General features: G+C 46.6%; 1 protein-coding gene across 1 annotated transcript in view; it reads right to left on the bottom strand.

Moving 5' to 3' along the window:
• Positions 1 to 730: 730 nt before the first annotated feature.
• RHBG (Rh family, B glycoprotein) overlaps positions 731 to 16,235 on the bottom strand; it is a 70,801-nt gene continuing 55,296 nt past the window's right edge. Inside the window, exon 7 of the mRNA XM_010001167.1 lies at positions 731 to 954. Coding sequence (XP_009999469.1) covers positions 731 to 954 — 224 coding nt within the window. The remainder of the gene's footprint in view (positions 955 to 16,235) is intronic.

The following is a 16,235-nucleotide window of genomic DNA, read 5'->3' as shown; positions in this document are numbered from 1 at the left end:
CTGATGGAAATTGGGATTTATTTTCTTTTTTACCTACTTTACTGTAGAAGGCAATTTTGGGGCAAAAAGAAAAATAAGGTGAACTGGGCGCTTCCCAGTTGCTTTTAATGGTCAGACTGGTCAACTTAGGTGCCAAGAATGCAAAATCTGGGCACGTATTTTGAAAGGTGTCTTGGTGCTGCTTAGAAGAACACCAAGATCTTCTGCTGGGTTCAGAGATGGAGAATCCCAGGAGGGTGATTCCAAGGGGAAAATAAAATATATATATATATATATATATATATATAAATATAAATAAATAAATTAGATTTCATTGTAATAAAGAACAAATGGGGGTGACAGCACCTGGGCTAATTGTGGGAAGGAGCAATTAGAGCCCTGCAGGTTTATGAAACCCCTTTTGATTCCTATTTTTTGGGTGAGGGAAGAACAAAAAAATAACAAAAAAAGAAAAAGCAAAGCTGGTTTGACCTTTGCTGGACCCGCTCGTTTGGGATCTTGACCCAAAAATTGGGAAGAGAAATCAGCCTTGGTGGTTCTGTCCAGGGCAAGGCTGTGGTTGGGGTGTGACATGGAAGGTTTTCTCCTGCTCTTGGGGTTCCTTGAAATGAATAAACAATCTCTTTTCTCCCCCCCCAACCCATGGCCTGTAATTCAGAGGAATTTAGTGTGTGTTAATTCCCTCTGATGGGGAAAACACCAGGAAAAACCTTCCTGGTCTCCTTGGAGTTCACCTGGGGCTGCCAATGTTCCTGCAGCCTCCGCTGCCGTGGTCGGGGTGTTGGGAAGTTCTTCCCAGGTTTTCTGTTCTTCCCGGTTCTCCGTTGTCTTCCTGCTGCTCCTCCCTTGGCAGAGTGGGAAGCACAGAGCTCCTGGCTTGCTGGTTTGTCACCAGGCCCAGGGGGACGTTGCAGAGGGCAGGACAACAGAGAACCAGGTCCAGAAAGTCTTGGTCTGTGGAAGGGGGGAGAGCATCATCCATGGAAAGGGGGAGAACATTCCCCATGGAAAGGGGGAGAGTGTTCCCCATGGCAAGGGGGAGAGTGTCTCCCATGGAAAGGGGGAGAACATTCCCCATGGAAAGGGGGAGAACATCCTCCATGGAAAGGGGGAGAGTGTTCCCCATGGCAAGGGGGAGAACATTCCCCATGGCAAGGGGGAGAACATTCCCCATGGAAAGGGGGAGAACATCCTCCATGGAAAGGGGGAGAGTGTCCCCTATGGAAAGGGGGAGAACATTCCCCATGGAAAGGGGGAGAACATCCCCCATGGCAAGGGGGAGAGTGTCCCCCATGGAAGGTGGGGAGCATCCTTCAGGGATGCTCGTACCCCGAGTGCTTTCTAGGATGAAGTTGGGCACTTTTTGGCTTTGGTGGCAGCAGGAGGTCCCCACATGGAGCTCTCTCCTCCTTCACCCTCCAAGGCAGGCTGAGCCAGGAGGAGAAGGGTTGTGCTGGCACCCACTAGGCTGAGGGGCTGGGACGTGTCTCTGGGCCTTCCCCAGCACTGAGTGGTGGCCCCAAAGTCCTTACCCAGGGAGGAGAGACTTTTATTCCTGGGTGGGCACTGGTGAGCTGCCATGTGCCACCCACCATTGGCTGGTGTCTTTGGTTTTTTTGGGGGGGGAAGTGCCTTTCATCCAATGGGGGCTGGAAACGACGCTGTGTGATCATCTCTTGGTGTTCCTCAGTGACCAATCATGGTCTGTGCAGGGCCATGGGAGCACCACCATAGGCTGATGGGTGATGGTGTCACTTGCTTGGGTATAACAAAGGCACCTCAGGAAATGGGGGGGGGAGGAGGGGGGGGATGCAAACTGGGATGAGGGTGAAGCTTGGTGGGGAATGGAGCCACCTGGAATGCATGGAGCCTGTGTGATGGGCAGGAGGTACCCGTGCTGGTTGGTGATGCAGGGGATATGTTCAAAGCTCAGTCTGGCTCTCCAGAGCTTGTGCACCTCAAAAAAATGGTTGTGACCCCCCCTTTTCTGCTCGGGGACACCCCACAGGGCTAAAGCATCTCCAGGTCTTCACCCATCTCTTTGTACTCCCAGCGGCGTGAACGGGAACCAGTTCCTCCCCACCTGAGTGGAGGCTGACCCTGGGGCTGGGTCCCTCGGGGCTCCGGGTGCTGTTGGACCTGGTCACTCTCCTCCAAGTCCCAATTTTTGTTTCTTTCTTTCTCTTTAATCCAGATTTTCCTGGGGTGGGGTCGTGGCTCCGAGCGGCGGAGCCGCGAGTTCCCCCGGAGCCCTTTGGGTTGGAATAGTCTCCCAAAGAGCTGATGTAGGGCTTATTTTTTATTTCCCCCCTCCTTTTTCTCCCTGCTGGAACACACCAGCACCAGGAAAACCTGGTGTGACATTGATCCAAATTGCAGTTTACATGTGGCCATTTAAGCTTCCTTGGACACTCTGATGTGACTGGTTAACACTCAGCACTGTCTGCTCCCCTCTCCCTCCCGCAGCCGTAACTGCTGGGGACGTGGAGAGGAGATTCACCTCCCAACATCCTTTTCCAAGCTCAGGATCAGTGTGTTTGGAGCAAAAGAATCACCCCAAAATAAGGAGCAAACCCCCAAAATAAGGAGCAAAACCCAAAAACAAGGAGCAAAACCCAAAAACAAGGAGCAAAAAAGCAACGCGAATTTTTCCTACCGAGAAGAACCAACCAACCCAGTGATTGGAAATGATGAATTTCATTCCATGTATCGTTTCCATCTGGGAAAGATCTTGTGACTGGGTCACCTTTGGGTCCCACCTTTAATATTTAAGCCTAGGGTGCAGAAATGCAGCAGGTCAGGTTGGTTTGGAGCCCAAAAACCCTTCGTACCTTCCTCATCCTACGAGCGACGGGCTGGTCGGGGACACTGGAAACACCCAGAAATTCTCCTGCTGCTGGAGATGAACTTTTTTCTTTGCAGAGGATAAAACATTTGATTTTTCTTATTCTTTTTCAGTCTATAATATTCACAATTTCTCAGCCCTCAGACTGTGGGGGGGGGGAAAAAAAAGGTTAAAAAAATAATAACAAGGGGATTTTTTTTCTTTTGCATCTGAGGAAAATTGACATTTCCCAGACTGAGGGAATTATTTTCTGGTCTTTGACGGTATGAAATGGAAAACAAAAGGAGGCCCTGATGGCTTAAGCCACCTTGAGGTCTCCTCAGGGTGGGAATGATCCCTTTTCCTCCCTAAAATGTCCCTCCTGCCACGGCCCCGTGTGCGGTGGGTCGGGCAGGTGTGGAATGACCCCAAGGAAATCATCTAGATAAGATATGAGATGTATGTGTGAACACCCAGAGATTTTTGGAGCATGTATCTTTATATTTCTGGAATATATCTCTCTATATTTTTAGAAGATGTCTCTCTCTTTTGGGAATACACACCTATTTTCCCACCTCCCGACGATCTGCACGGGAGACGCGCGGGCTGGCGGGGGGGTCCTCACTCCCAACACCCCCCCCTAGAAATTTTTGGGGTGAGCTGAGGTCCAGGCCACCCTGCCTGGCTTTAGGGGTGCTCCCTGTGCCCAGAGCAAGGGGATATCTTCCTGCCATCCCGACTTCCAGGGGTCAAATATCCTTCTTGCAGCTTCCAGCGGGGAGCTGGGCTTTGTGAGGAGACCAGAGTCTTTCCTCTCCAAACAATCCAGGTTCCCAAAGCCTGGAATGTCTTCCAGGGAAGGGATTTTTGGTGTGTTTTTTATGATGTCAGGATTAGGAGAGAAGCTGAACTGGCTCTAGAAGCTGTTGAGGAACCAGTTCAGGCCCTGCTTGAATTTCAGGCTCTGGGAGGGGATGCGGGAACCGGCCGTAATTCATCCCCTGGGCCCCCCCCAGTTTCAGCCCCCCGAGGGGTGCAGGCAGCTGCCCCTTCCCTCTGCCCCCCACCCTTGTCCCTCTGCAGATGTGGGTCAGGTTTTCAGGTGGTTTGGAACACCCTGTGGTGGTTTTTGGGTGCCCAATGCCAACATCCCTGTGGCAGGAGGAAAAGGGGATTTTTTGAATCCCCCCCCTGCCCTTATCCCTCGATGTGACAAGGGAAGGAGCTGGTGACAAGGGAAGGAAGGAGCTGGTGACAAGGGAAGGAAGGAGCTGGTGACAAGGGAAGGAAGGAGCTGGTGACAAGGGAAGGAAGGAGCTGGTGACAAGGGAAGGAAGGAGCTGGTGACAAGGGAAGGAAGGAGCTGGTGACAAGGGAAGGAAGGAGCTGGTGACAAGGGAAGGAAGGAGCTGGTGACAAGGGAAGGAGCTGGTGACAAGGGAAGGGAGCTGGGATCTGGCCCCGGGCAGAGCTGTGGATTATTTTGAAGGAAAAGAACCTGGAAGTTCTGGCTGAGGAGCCCCACAGTGAGGGACCCACCAAATCCCAGGGCTTGGATGCAGCCTGAGAGTGTCCTTATATCCCAAAGTGATCCAGGCTAAGAGAGAGGGCTGGGATCAGTGCTCCTGGTTGGATCCATCTCTGGTGATCAGTGGGTCACGGATCCTGGTAGAACTCCAGGATTTATCCCTCTCCAACCAAGCCCAAGCTTGGACCTGGCATCTGTAAGTGTCAAGCTAAGCTGTGTAATCCCCACCCAGCACTGAGGCCTGAGCTGCAGCTTTGACAGCCCAGACTAGGTGTAAAAATCATTGTAATTCTACTTCCAGGGCTTTTAGGGTTGTGGGAGCAGGGACAAAGTGCCAGGACATGGGGGGGAGGTGGAGAGAGCACCCACATGGGATGCACCCAGCAGGTTTCACTGCTTGGCTTTCAGGGGTTGGATTTGGAGGACATGAGATGGATCTGGGACAGGGAGAAAATGCAGCCCTTGGAGGAAAAGAATCCCCAAACCAGATTAATAAGTGGTGGGAATGGAAAATAGTGGGTATTCCTTGCTTTGGTTGGGCCCCAAGTCTGGCTGATCCTGTGGCTTTGGGTTGCTTGGGTCAGTGTGACTGAACCAGGTTTAATTGGACCTTCAGAAGCTCCTGCCTCCTGGAAGCTCAAAATTTCTCCCTTTAGAGGGAAAAAACAAAGCAAAAAAAGAAGTCTCCTTGACCTGTGTGTGAGCTACAGGAAGGGAAAGGGTTTGGTGGGGTTTTTTTTTTTAGTAAATCCCTATTATTTTAGGTAAGAGTGAAATCCTCAGCTTGGATGGTTTTTCATAGGAGTGGATTGTTGGGGTTTTTTTTAAGGATTCCTGGGCTGAGCATCTGGGCCAAAGAACCTTTCTCTGGCACCAGCAGGCACCAGCTGCTTGGGAGGAAAGTGCTTGAAACCCTACAATTATGGGATAATATATTCCAAGAGAGTTTCTTGGCTTTCTGTCCCTGAGCTGGAGAGTTTCTCTCCCTCCCCTGATCCTTGGAAAACGTCGTTGAACTTGGATGTTCTTGTCAGCTGCTCCTTTGATGGTGCTGGGATTGGGACCCTCCCTCACTGGTGATGATCCACAGGGGGCTGGGAAATTAAAATAAATTAAAAAAACACCTAAATTTTCTAATATTTGCTTTGAATTTGCCTCTGTGCTCCCTGTTTGGGGAGAGGAATCGTGGCTTGGGCAAGGGCTGAAGCGCTCGGGCCCCCGCAGCATCACTGGAAAAGCTTTGGGAAATCAGGAATCTGGTTTGGATTGTTGAAGGGAATCAGGCCCGTCAATAATTTGGAATTTTGGGTTGTCCTGCAAGGTGCTGTTGGTATCCAGAGGACTTTTTTACCCGCAGGGTTTGACCCTTAGGGTGCTCCCTGGGATGGGGACCACGGAGGATGATGAGTGGCCACTGATCCACCTTGTGATTTTTGCCAACAAACCCCATTCCCTGGAGGATTTTCTCTCTTCCTTTTGATTTTGGCTTTGAACAAACCTCCCCCCCCACTCCCCCCCTTTTATTTGATTCATTTTAATTTGTAGGGGTTTTTTAATTTAAAAATGAAGTCTTTTTTTTAATCTTACCCTCCCATCTCCAGGAGCACCAGCAGGGCTGGGTGGTTTTCTGGAGCTCAGCACCTTCTTGACACCCTTTCCCTCAACCTAACCAGTTATTCTGGGAGAAACTGGGAGCAGGAGAAGACCTGCCCGTGCTGACCAGCTCAGCCAAAGCTTTTACCATCACCAAACCAGGGTGAAGACAAAAAAACCACCTCCCTCCTCCACTGTGAGGGATGCAGGTTGCCATGGACAACCAGGATTATTCAGCTCCTGTGCGTATCGGGCCTGAAATATCCTAATTTTTTTGCTTTATGATCATTTTGATTGAGTTTTTTGAAACCCAGAGCCCTTCACCAACCCTTGGACAGCTCCAAACCTCCTCCCCATCCCCTCCTCCCCTCCCACAGCCCCCCAGCTCCTCCACCAGACTCTTATCTCCAATAATCCCCCCGTAAGAGGGTTTTCTGCTTGTTATGACACCCGGTGAAAGCGTGGGAGAAAGATCCTTTCTTCACCCTTGTCCTCCACAGCCAGCCCCTGGCCTGAATGGGAGGGTTTTTGTGTCTCTGTGTGCCTGACTAATTGAGCTGAAGGACTTGAGTCTGGAAGGGTTTGAAAGGGACTTTTGTTGCTGCCCTGGAGTTTGGGGAAGGAGACTGAGCTCTGATTTCTTAGGGGACGTGGGTCCTGGGCAAATTTTGACTCTCAAGTGCTCAAGTCTCCTGGTTCTTTGGGAAAAATGAGGAGGAAAAAAAAACCAAAGGGGGGTGTGAATTTGGTTGGTTGTGGGGTTTTTTTGTTGGTTGGTTTTTGGTTTGGTTTTTTTTTGTTTAGTGTATTTTATTTTTTTCCTTGGGTTGGTTTTGTTTTGTTTGTGGTTGGTTTGGGGTTTTTTTTTTGTGTTCTTTTGGGGTGTTTTTTTTGTGGTTGGTTTTGGAGGGTTCTCAGCAGCTCCAGGCTGGAAAATTGAGTCTGGCTTTGAAAAAAAGATCATAGAATCATTCAGGTTGGAAGGGACCTGAAAAATAATCAAGTTCCAACCCCCCTGCCATGAGCAGGGAACCACTAGATCAGGTTGCACAAAACCCCATCCAACCTGGCCTTAAAAACCTCCAGGGATGATGGGGCATCAACAACCTCCCTGGGCAACCCAGCCCAGTTCCTCACCACCTTTGGAGTGAAGATTTTCTTCCTAATATCTCACCTAAGTCTCCCCTCTCTCAGTTTAAAACCATCACCCCTTGTCCTGTCACTGTCTGGTCCCAGCAAGGTTGAGCTGGCTTCAGGAAAAGGCACAAGGGGAGGAGTTCAAAGCAGTTGCAGGAGGTTTTGCCTCTGAAAAGAAGAATTTCAGGAGCCTTTGCCTCCAAAAATAACAGTATCCTGAGCTTTTGCTTCCAAAATTTAAAATATCCACAGCCTTTGCTTCCAAAATTAAGAGAATCCAGAGCTTTGCCTTCCAAAATTAATGGTATTCCAAGACTTTGCTTCCAAAACAAATCACATCCAAAGCTTTTGCTTCCAAAAAGTATGAGTATCCAGAGCTTTTATGAAGGGATAATGAACCCCCCAATCCCCTCTGTGATCCCAGGGGAAGTTGTTTCCTGATCTAAGGGGGCTTCCCCATCCCGTTCCATCCCAAAAGGTGCTGAGCACCAACTGTCATGAGGTTCCTTGAGTTGTCCCTGCAAAATTCCTCTTTTCCTCTTGCAAAATTCCTCTTTTCCTCTTGCAAAATTCCTCTTTTCCTCTTGCAAAATTCCTCTTTTCCTCTTGCCCTCGCTGGGAATGGTGGAAAATCAGGATTATCCCTGGAAGTGCTTGAGTTTCTGCTTCCAAGTGGGTCGTCTCTGGCACCAGTGAGCAGAGCAGGAGGGACACCCTCTGCTACCTATGATAGCCCCAAATTCCATATTTTTCTTAAAAAAAACCCCAAAATATCTTGTTTGACAGGAAAACCAAGAGATTTGCCACAGAAACTTGGAATTTTAAAGGCTTTTCTCCCTTGGGAAGGTTGTTTTGGGGCACCCAACTGAAACCTCTGGGGACTTTCATCCTCCTGCTGCCCCAAGTCCCAACCCAAGGACTCAGTATTCCCACTTTTCTCTATCCAGGATATTTCCCTCCTGCCTCTGCTAATTTTTCAGGATCATTCTGGAATTTATGAATAATTTCAGGATCATTTTCTGGACTCCAGGACCAGCAGCACCTTCTTCCCAACCTGTATTTTCCTCATGGAAAAGCCCCATGCAAACCATCCTGCCTGGAATTCATCCTCCTTGACAAGGAAAATAGGGAATATTTTTTTTCTAGGAAAAAGGGGATTTGGGGCAGAAAAAAAAAGCTTGGCACGTGGTGGGAAAGACTGGGCAGGGTCACTGGAGGGTTTTTAAGTAGCTGGTGTTGGAAATGGGAAAGGAAGAGGTTGGGAGATGCTCAGCTGGTCCCTTTTGCTCCCATTTCACATTCCTCTTGGGATGTGCATCAAGAATCCACTTGAAATAATTGTCAGCAATCTTTTGCCTTTATCGTTTTGTTCTTCATTTTCCTCTTCTTTTCCCTCTTCTTTTGCCCCTCTCTCCAGTGCTCAAGGTTCCAGGCCCCATCCCACCCCCCACATGGATAAAAATTCCCAACGTGTATTATTTGGCAGTGGGGGGGTTTTAATGCCAAGTGATTAAAACCTTTTGAAAGTCAAATTTTTGATGGGGAGGCTGGAAAATGTTCTCAGCTTCCCTATTTCACTCCCCACCCCCTTCTCCCCAGTGCCCAAAAGCTCCAGCAAAAAATGCTGGAGGTTTCCAAGGCCAAAGAAATGCAACAAGGATGGGGGAAAAAAAAACAGAGCAACTGGGGTTGAAATAGGAATAGAAATTTAATGGGGAAAAAAGAGGGAAAATAGGAATAAAAATTTGATGGAAAAGGGAGGGGAAGGATGAAAGAAGGGAAGGAGAAGAGAATTCCAAAATTGTTCTGGTTGGAAAAGACCTTTAAGATGATGGAATCCAACTGTTAGGAATGAGCTCTTGAAGATGAAAATGCATTGAAAAAGTAAAACCAAATTAAAAATCACTTTTGAAAACGGTGCCTAAATCCTTCCCACGTGATTCCACAGGGGAGGTTTTAGGAAATCAAACCATTTCTGCAGAATTTCTTGCTGCTAAAAACCCATAAACTTGCTTTATTTTTTTTCCCCAGCAGCTCGAAGCTGGTCCTGCCTCTGGCTCCTGGGACACCCTTGACATCAGGTATTTTGACCACATTTTTATCCCTGGAAATAACATTTTCTAAGTTCTTTTTTTTTGTGCTGGGAAGAAAGAATCAGAGGAGTTTGCTGCACTGGGATATGATAATGATGTTGCATATTAGTCATTAGCAATAAGGAGCTGCCTGTGCTGCTGCTTCCAACCCCCCCCAACCCCCTTCAGCCCTTTATTCCTTGGCTTCCTCTCCCTTAATTTATTATTAATTTTTACAAATATCATTTTTCAATAATTATTCCATAAAATCACCCAATTCCAATATTGGAATCATGGATAAGCTTGGAAATCAGGGCTTGGTGCCCAAAGCAGAGCAAGGCTCACACCTGCCTCTGTGCTGGAGGCCAGAAGACAAAGAAACTCAAATTACAAGGAGTTTGGGGATATGTAAATTATTATTTTATTTCTTTAATTAATCCCCTTCATATATATTTATTTTTTTTTAAATAGGGAAGGGGCTGAATCAATTTATTTATTATTTTGTTTTGCCAAAGTGTTGAATATTTTACTCTCTGCAGAGGCCTGACCAGGCTGGGACCTTCTGAGAGCAGATTAATTAAATAAAAGGGTTTAATTTATTAATAAGTGGCCAGTACTTCTGGTTTGATGCATTTCAGGTTGCCTGTAAAATATTTTGATGGTGTCTTTAACCAAAGCCTTTAAAATCTGGGAAATTCTTGCCTGGATGATTTGTTCCCAACAGCTTCAATAATAGAGAGGTTTTGTTTTTTATCAGCAGATGGAAAAAAATAAATCTAAAAGGGGAAGAAAATCAATAAAAAATGGAAAAAAATAAATTAGAAGTGGGGGAAAAATTAAATCAAATGTAGCAAATAAAACAAATGTGGAAAAAAACCTAAATCCAGTGTGGGTATAGAAGGAAATAACGAGGGAAATCAGGAGGTTTTTGTGCAGATGAGGCACAATTCTTAGACAAACCAAAGCAATAATATTAAAATGCATTATAATTGCTAATCAATAATAACAGGGCAATTATCAAATATTCAGAATGATGCAGTGCATTTATTTCCCAGCCTTCCAGCTCGTTGTAACATTGCTCATTCCTGCAGCCCCTGGGTTTGGGGGGGATTCCCCGGGATTCCCCCGTTTCGGATCCCGACCCTGGAGCCTTTTTATTTTTGAGGCTGGGATGGGGGATGAGGAATGTTTCTTTTCCAGAGGTTTTTGGAGCAGTTTGGGAGCAGCCCCATCCCTCTGCCTGCCCTTCTTGTGTCTGTTTCCAGAGCATCCCGAGCTGCAAACGGGGCCTTGGTCCATCCCTCCCTTCCCGCGGGGAACAGACTCATCCACCATTGGGGAAAAATTAGAATTTAGGTTTTTAGGCTCAATTCAAAAGCCAAAAAAATCAGGAGCTGGGGATTTGGGGGGGGTTTGTGACTCTTTTTCCCCAGCAGAAGGAGGGATGGTGGCTCCTTGCGGGGCCTGAGCTCTCCTGGCTGCCGGAGCCCTCGGCCGAGGCAGCGGGCAGAGCTGCCCCTTCCCGGCCTTCCCAGCTGCATTTGCTCTTTAGTAGGATTTTCCTCTGGTTTATTATTCTTATTTTTTAATTCTCCTATTTTTAAAAAAAAATTATTTTCCTTTTTAAAAAAAAAATTTCCTTTTCTCTTTTTTTTCCCTTTTCTCTTTTTCTTTTCCCTTTTTTTTTCTCTTGTTCTTTTTTTCTTTTCCCATTGTTATTTTCCTTTTTTCTTTTCCCCTTTTTCCTTCTCCTTTCCCCCTCCTTTTTCTTTCTCTCTCTTTCTTTTTCCCTTTTTCTTTTTCCCTTTTTCTTTCCCCCTTTTTCTTTTTCCCTTTTTCTTTCCCCCTTTTTCCTTCCTTTTTTCCCCCTTTTTCTTTTCCCCTTTTTTTCCTGTTGTTTTCCTCTTTTTCTTTTCTCCTTTTTCTCTTCTCCCCTTTTCTCTTCTCCCTTTTTCTCTTTTTTCCCTTTTCTCTTTTCCCATTTTCTCTTTTCCCTTCTCCCTTTTTCTCTTCTCCCTTTTTCTCTTCTCCCTTTTCCTCTTTTCCCTTTTTCATTTTTTCTCTTTTCCCTATTTCATCTTTTCCCTCCCCTTTTTAATGCTTTCTCTTCTCCTTTTTTTTCCTCTTCTCTTCCATTTTTTCTTTTTCTCTTTTCCCTTTTTCTCTTTTTCTCTTCCCCTTTTTTCCCTCTCCTTTTTTTTTTACTCTTTTTCTCTTTTCCCTTTTTCTTTCCCTTTCTCTTTTCCCTTTTTCTTTCCCTTTCTCTTTTCCCTTTTTTTCCCTTTCTCTTTTCCCTTTTTCTTTCCCTTTCTCTTTTCCCTTTTCCCCCTTTCTCTATTACTTTCCTTATTTTGTTATTTTCCTTTTCCCTCTCCTTTTTTATCCCCAACTCCACATCCCAACCCACTTTGTCTCCTCATCCTCCCAGCACCTCCAACCAAGGGGCAGCTGGTCCCACTCCAACACCTTGGGTTGTTTTATGGTGTTCTCCTCCTTGGGTTGTTTTTTGGTGTTCTCTTTGGGTTGTTTTGCTGGTGTTTTCTTCCACCTCACCCCCTCCCCAGGGACCATGGGTGCAGGTCAGGGTGCTCAGGGCTGGACAGGGACACACAAAGCCCTGAGGAAGACACATGGAGGGTTGGGGGGGGTTTGCTCTTGTTATCCCGCTTGGTGCTCGAAAGAGTTAACCCATTAGAAATTCCGAACCCTTCTTCCGATAGTTAAACCTGATTTGCATGCATTTGCATAATGAATGTCATTTGCATTCTTGGAGGTTGGCTACTTCTGTGGGAAAAGTCAAAGCGGGATTGCGGGGAGGGCGAAGGGGGGTCGGGGAAGAAAGAAGGGAAGATTTTTTTCCCCCCACTCCCATCCCTTCCCCTCACCGTCCTCACCCAAATATCTTGTTTTTCACCCCTTTTCCCCCCATTTCTTACCCCCCCCACTCGATGTTTTCCCACCTCTCCCTTCCCCAGGATGCACAAAAGCCAACGAGGCCGAGACCAAGCGCATCCTTTCCCTCCTTTCAACACCCCCCCTCTGGAATTTTTCCCTCTTCATTCCATCTTGGCACCACTTCCCAGTACTGGGGGGGGGTCTCACAGCCCCCACACCCTGACGACTGCAATGGGAGCAGGAAAAAAAACAAGGGGGGGGAAGAAACAACAACAAAAAAAAGGGAGGAAAAAGGTGGGAGCCACCATTTTAGGCTTCTGAGGTGTAAAATGGCCGATCCTCCTTCCCCTCCATGGCCTTGGGCTGCCTGGGCTGCTCATCCCAGCCTCGCCTTGTCCTTCGTTTTCCATGATTTTCCATGATTTTCCATGATTTTCCTCATTTTTGTCCTGTTTCCTGACACGATTTCCCTTCGTTTGCCACACGCTCGGCACGGGGCGTCGTGGCCGTGAAATCCCCCCACCCCAGGCCACCCTCCTTCGTGCCACCCTCAGCTGGGGCATCAGGCCTGGAATTCAGGCCTTTTTGGCTTAAAAAAAAACCCCTTTTCTCCCCATTTTAATCATCTTTTCTAACGACCTCCACACCACATGGAGATATTTTGAGGCACAGCTGCCCCGTGGCTCCCTTGTCACGACAGGCAACATTTACTTCCACATATATTTTCAGAGAAACAGTAGTTTCATTTTCAACCCCCCCTTTTTTATTTCCAAAATCCAGGAAAAGTCAACTTTTTGGGTTGATTTTTTTGTTTTCCTGAGTTTTGTGCCTGTTTAGGAAGGGGATAAAAGAAAGAGTCGATGTGAAACGTGAGCAAATCGACCCGATTTTGGTGGGTGAGGAGCAGAGAGGGGTGAGAAGCTTCACCTGGCCCAGATTTTGGGGTGAAAAAAATGACTTTATGCAACATAAACTTGTCTGGGTGTGAACGGATTCGTTTTCTTTCAGCATTTTGGGGTGTTTTCATCTGAGGATCCTCCGGTTTAGGTGACAATCGCGGCGTTTTGTGAGGTTGGGTGAAAAGATTCTTAATTTCTCCCCCTCGTTGCCACGAAACCCAAGAACTTCAAACCCACCTGAGTGAGTTTAACCCTCGTGTGACAGGAAATTTTGGGGAGGGGGTTGAAAAGGAGCAGAAATTTCTCCTCAGAGGAAAAAGAAGCGGATTTTTTGGGGTGGGATTCTCTCCTGGTGGGCTGACGTTGGAGACCCAAGTCGGGGCTGGTTGGGGTGATCCCAGTTGAACCCCCATCCATGGTGGGGTCTGTGAGGTGGTGAATGTCACCAGAGTGTCCCTTTTGGTGGCCTCAGCTGTTGTCACTGGGGATGGGGACGTTTCCAACCCGGAGTTCCCTTCCACCTCCCAAACTGGCTCGTTCAGGAATGGGAAACACTTCCCTAAAGCTTTGCAAAAATGCACTAAAGCTCTTAATTATTTGGTTAAGCTTCATCTCCTGAGTTGTTTTCTCACTGCTTTTATTTATAACCTTTGGTCCCTGCTGGGGATTGTTCAGATCCCTTTTTTTTTCCCCTTCCATTTTCCCCATTTTTAACCTGGGATCGAGTCAGAAACGGAGCTGGAAGGAGAAGGTGGGTCTGGGGTCTTTGCTCCCACCAGTGTCTCTCACTCCCTTTGCACTTGGTTTCCACTGAACTGGGTCTGATTTCCATGTTTGGTGGGAACAAAGGGCAGGAGAAAAGGTTTTTCCTCTGGGTCAAACACCTCCTTGGATTAAATCAGCCAAGAAAATTCTCCACTGGGCATTGAGGTCGATGTGGACGTTGGGAAATGGAAGGAGAGTTTATAGAGATGAGATCTAGAGGAAAGTTGATCTGAATTTAATATTAGAATTGAAAAAGAGAAGAAAATGAATTAAAAAATAGAATGAAAAAAAAAATTTGGAGTTCAAAGTCGTTCAATGAAATCAAAAGGGATGTGGAATAAAATGGAAATTTGAAAAGAAAACCAGGTGATAAAAGGAAAAAGGATGTGAAATAAAATCAAATAATGAAGTGAAAAGAGAAATAAAATGAAGAAGGAAATGAGATAATAAAAATATTAAAAAAATTTAAAAATAAAATTTGAAAAAATAGAAAATTTAAAATTAAAAAATCAAAATATTAAAAATTTTAAAAAAGAAACATTGAAACATTGAAACATTAAAACATTGAAACATAAAAACATTGAAACATTAAAACAGAAAATGAAATTAAATTAAACAAAATTTAATGCAATGAAAATAAAAAAATAAATAAAATGAAATTAAATGAAATAAAATAGAGTGAAGTAAAATAAAGTAAAATGAAGTAAAATAAAGTGAAGTCAATTAAGTAAAATAAAGTGAATAAAATAAAGTGAAATAAAGTGAAGTAAAATGAAGTAAAATAAAGTGAATTAAAATGAAGTAAAATAAAGTGTAGTCAGTGAAGTAAAATAAAGTGAAGTGAATAAAATAAAGTGAAATAAAGTGAAGTGAAGCAAAATTAAATGAAGTAAAATGAACTGAAGTCAAATGAAGTCAAATGAAGTCAAATAAAGGATGCTCCAAAGCAACCAGGAGCCCCCAGAGATGGGCCCTCCCAGATGGGCAGCCTGGTTGTCCTCCTGGACCAACCTCCTGGTCCCAGGGTCCTGCTGGGTTGGGTTTGGGCTTTGTTGGCCTTGGTGGAGCAGCCTCTGCCCTGGGCAGGAACCCGGGGAACCCAGAGGGCACAAAAAGGAACTGATGGAGATTTTGAACTTCCATTTATTGTCTTTTAGTCCTGCCTCATCATTCCTGACTCCTCGGGGGTGGTGGGAACATCACTGTGGGCACAGCAGGACACGGGCTGGCACCACGCTCAGTGGGGATGAGGAGCAGTGATGGTGCCAGGAGAGCATTTCCCAGGGGAACATTTCCCAGGGGAACATTTCCCAGGGGAGCTTTTCCTAGGAAAACTTTTCTCCACTCCACATCCCCCCAGAGCAGAGTCCAGCTCCTCTCTCTCCCCATGGAGACCCTCAGGAACATCTCCCAGGGTCTTGGGTTTGGCCACCAGCAGAACTGCAAAGATGCCCAGAGTTTTCCAAAGGACTTTCCTCTTTCTCCTTCCCATTTTTCCTGCCAGGAACGTGGCTGTGACTTTCTCTCTGTGTGATCCAGCCTGGAGAGGACAGGGCTTGATTTTTAACACCTTCCCACCCTCTTTTCTTTCTCTCCCTACACAGGAGGAGCCTTGGGTCACCCAGCCTGATGTTCTGCTCAATTTCTGGCTGGTGAATCGTGGTGAAAGTTCACAGGGAATTTCCCAGTAAGTGGATTTATTTTTTAATTGGTTCCTTTTGGGGTTTTTTTTAAAGCCTTTCCATGAGCTCTTGCACCAAGGTGGGGCTGAGTCTCCCAGCCCAGGGTGACCCACATTCTGGGGGGAAAAAAAGGGGCCAAAAGCTCCTCCAGCACCTTCCTCACCCCCCACTTGGCCCAAAGGCTCCAACAACCTGGATTTGGTTGGTGGTTAACTTGGATTATTGCAGGTTTGGTAACTCCTAATCCTTAAATCCCATGGGAAGTGTCTTTCCCACCCTCAGGAACAAAGGGCTCCTTTGGCCTTTGTATTGGTTTTTTTATCTTCTTTGGGTTGGGTTGTTTGGGGGTTGGGTTTTTTTGGCTTTTAAACGGGAAAAGGGAACTAAATGAGTTTCTGTTGGTTTTGGTTTTAACTCAGGTCATTAGGACACAAACCCAGGAGTGGGGGCTACATGGGAGCAAAGCCCAGACCCCCAAGAGCCATGAGATCTTGGCCATGATCTTGGCCAGAAGGACCCTTAGAAGCTCCTCACCATGGCTGATCCCACCTGCACCCTCCTCCTCCTGCCAGCAGAGCCTGGAGCACAATGTAGATCCTCACTGGCACCAGCATCTATCCCTTGGGGACACCACGGGGACACCAGCACTGGTTTGGGGATGGATGGAGTTGGAGAGGACACCAGGATGTCCCCACATCGCCCCTGGTGGGACCCAGGTGGGATATGGGGACTGTTCTGGTGGGATGGTGGGATGTTGGATCCATCCAGGGATGGGGATGTTGGATCCATCCAGGGATGGGGATGTTGGATCCATCCAGGGATGGGGATGTTGGATCCATC

The sequence above is a fragment of the Chaetura pelagica genome, unplaced genomic scaffold (assembly GCF_000747805.2).
Source record: "Chaetura pelagica isolate M959 unplaced genomic scaffold, ChaPel_1.0 scaffold781, whole genome shotgun sequence".
Taxonomy (NCBI): Eukaryota; Metazoa; Chordata; class Aves; order Apodiformes; family Apodidae; genus Chaetura; species Chaetura pelagica.
The sequence above is the reverse complement of the archived record's forward strand: the minus strand, read 5'-3'. Positions and strand labels throughout refer to the sequence as shown.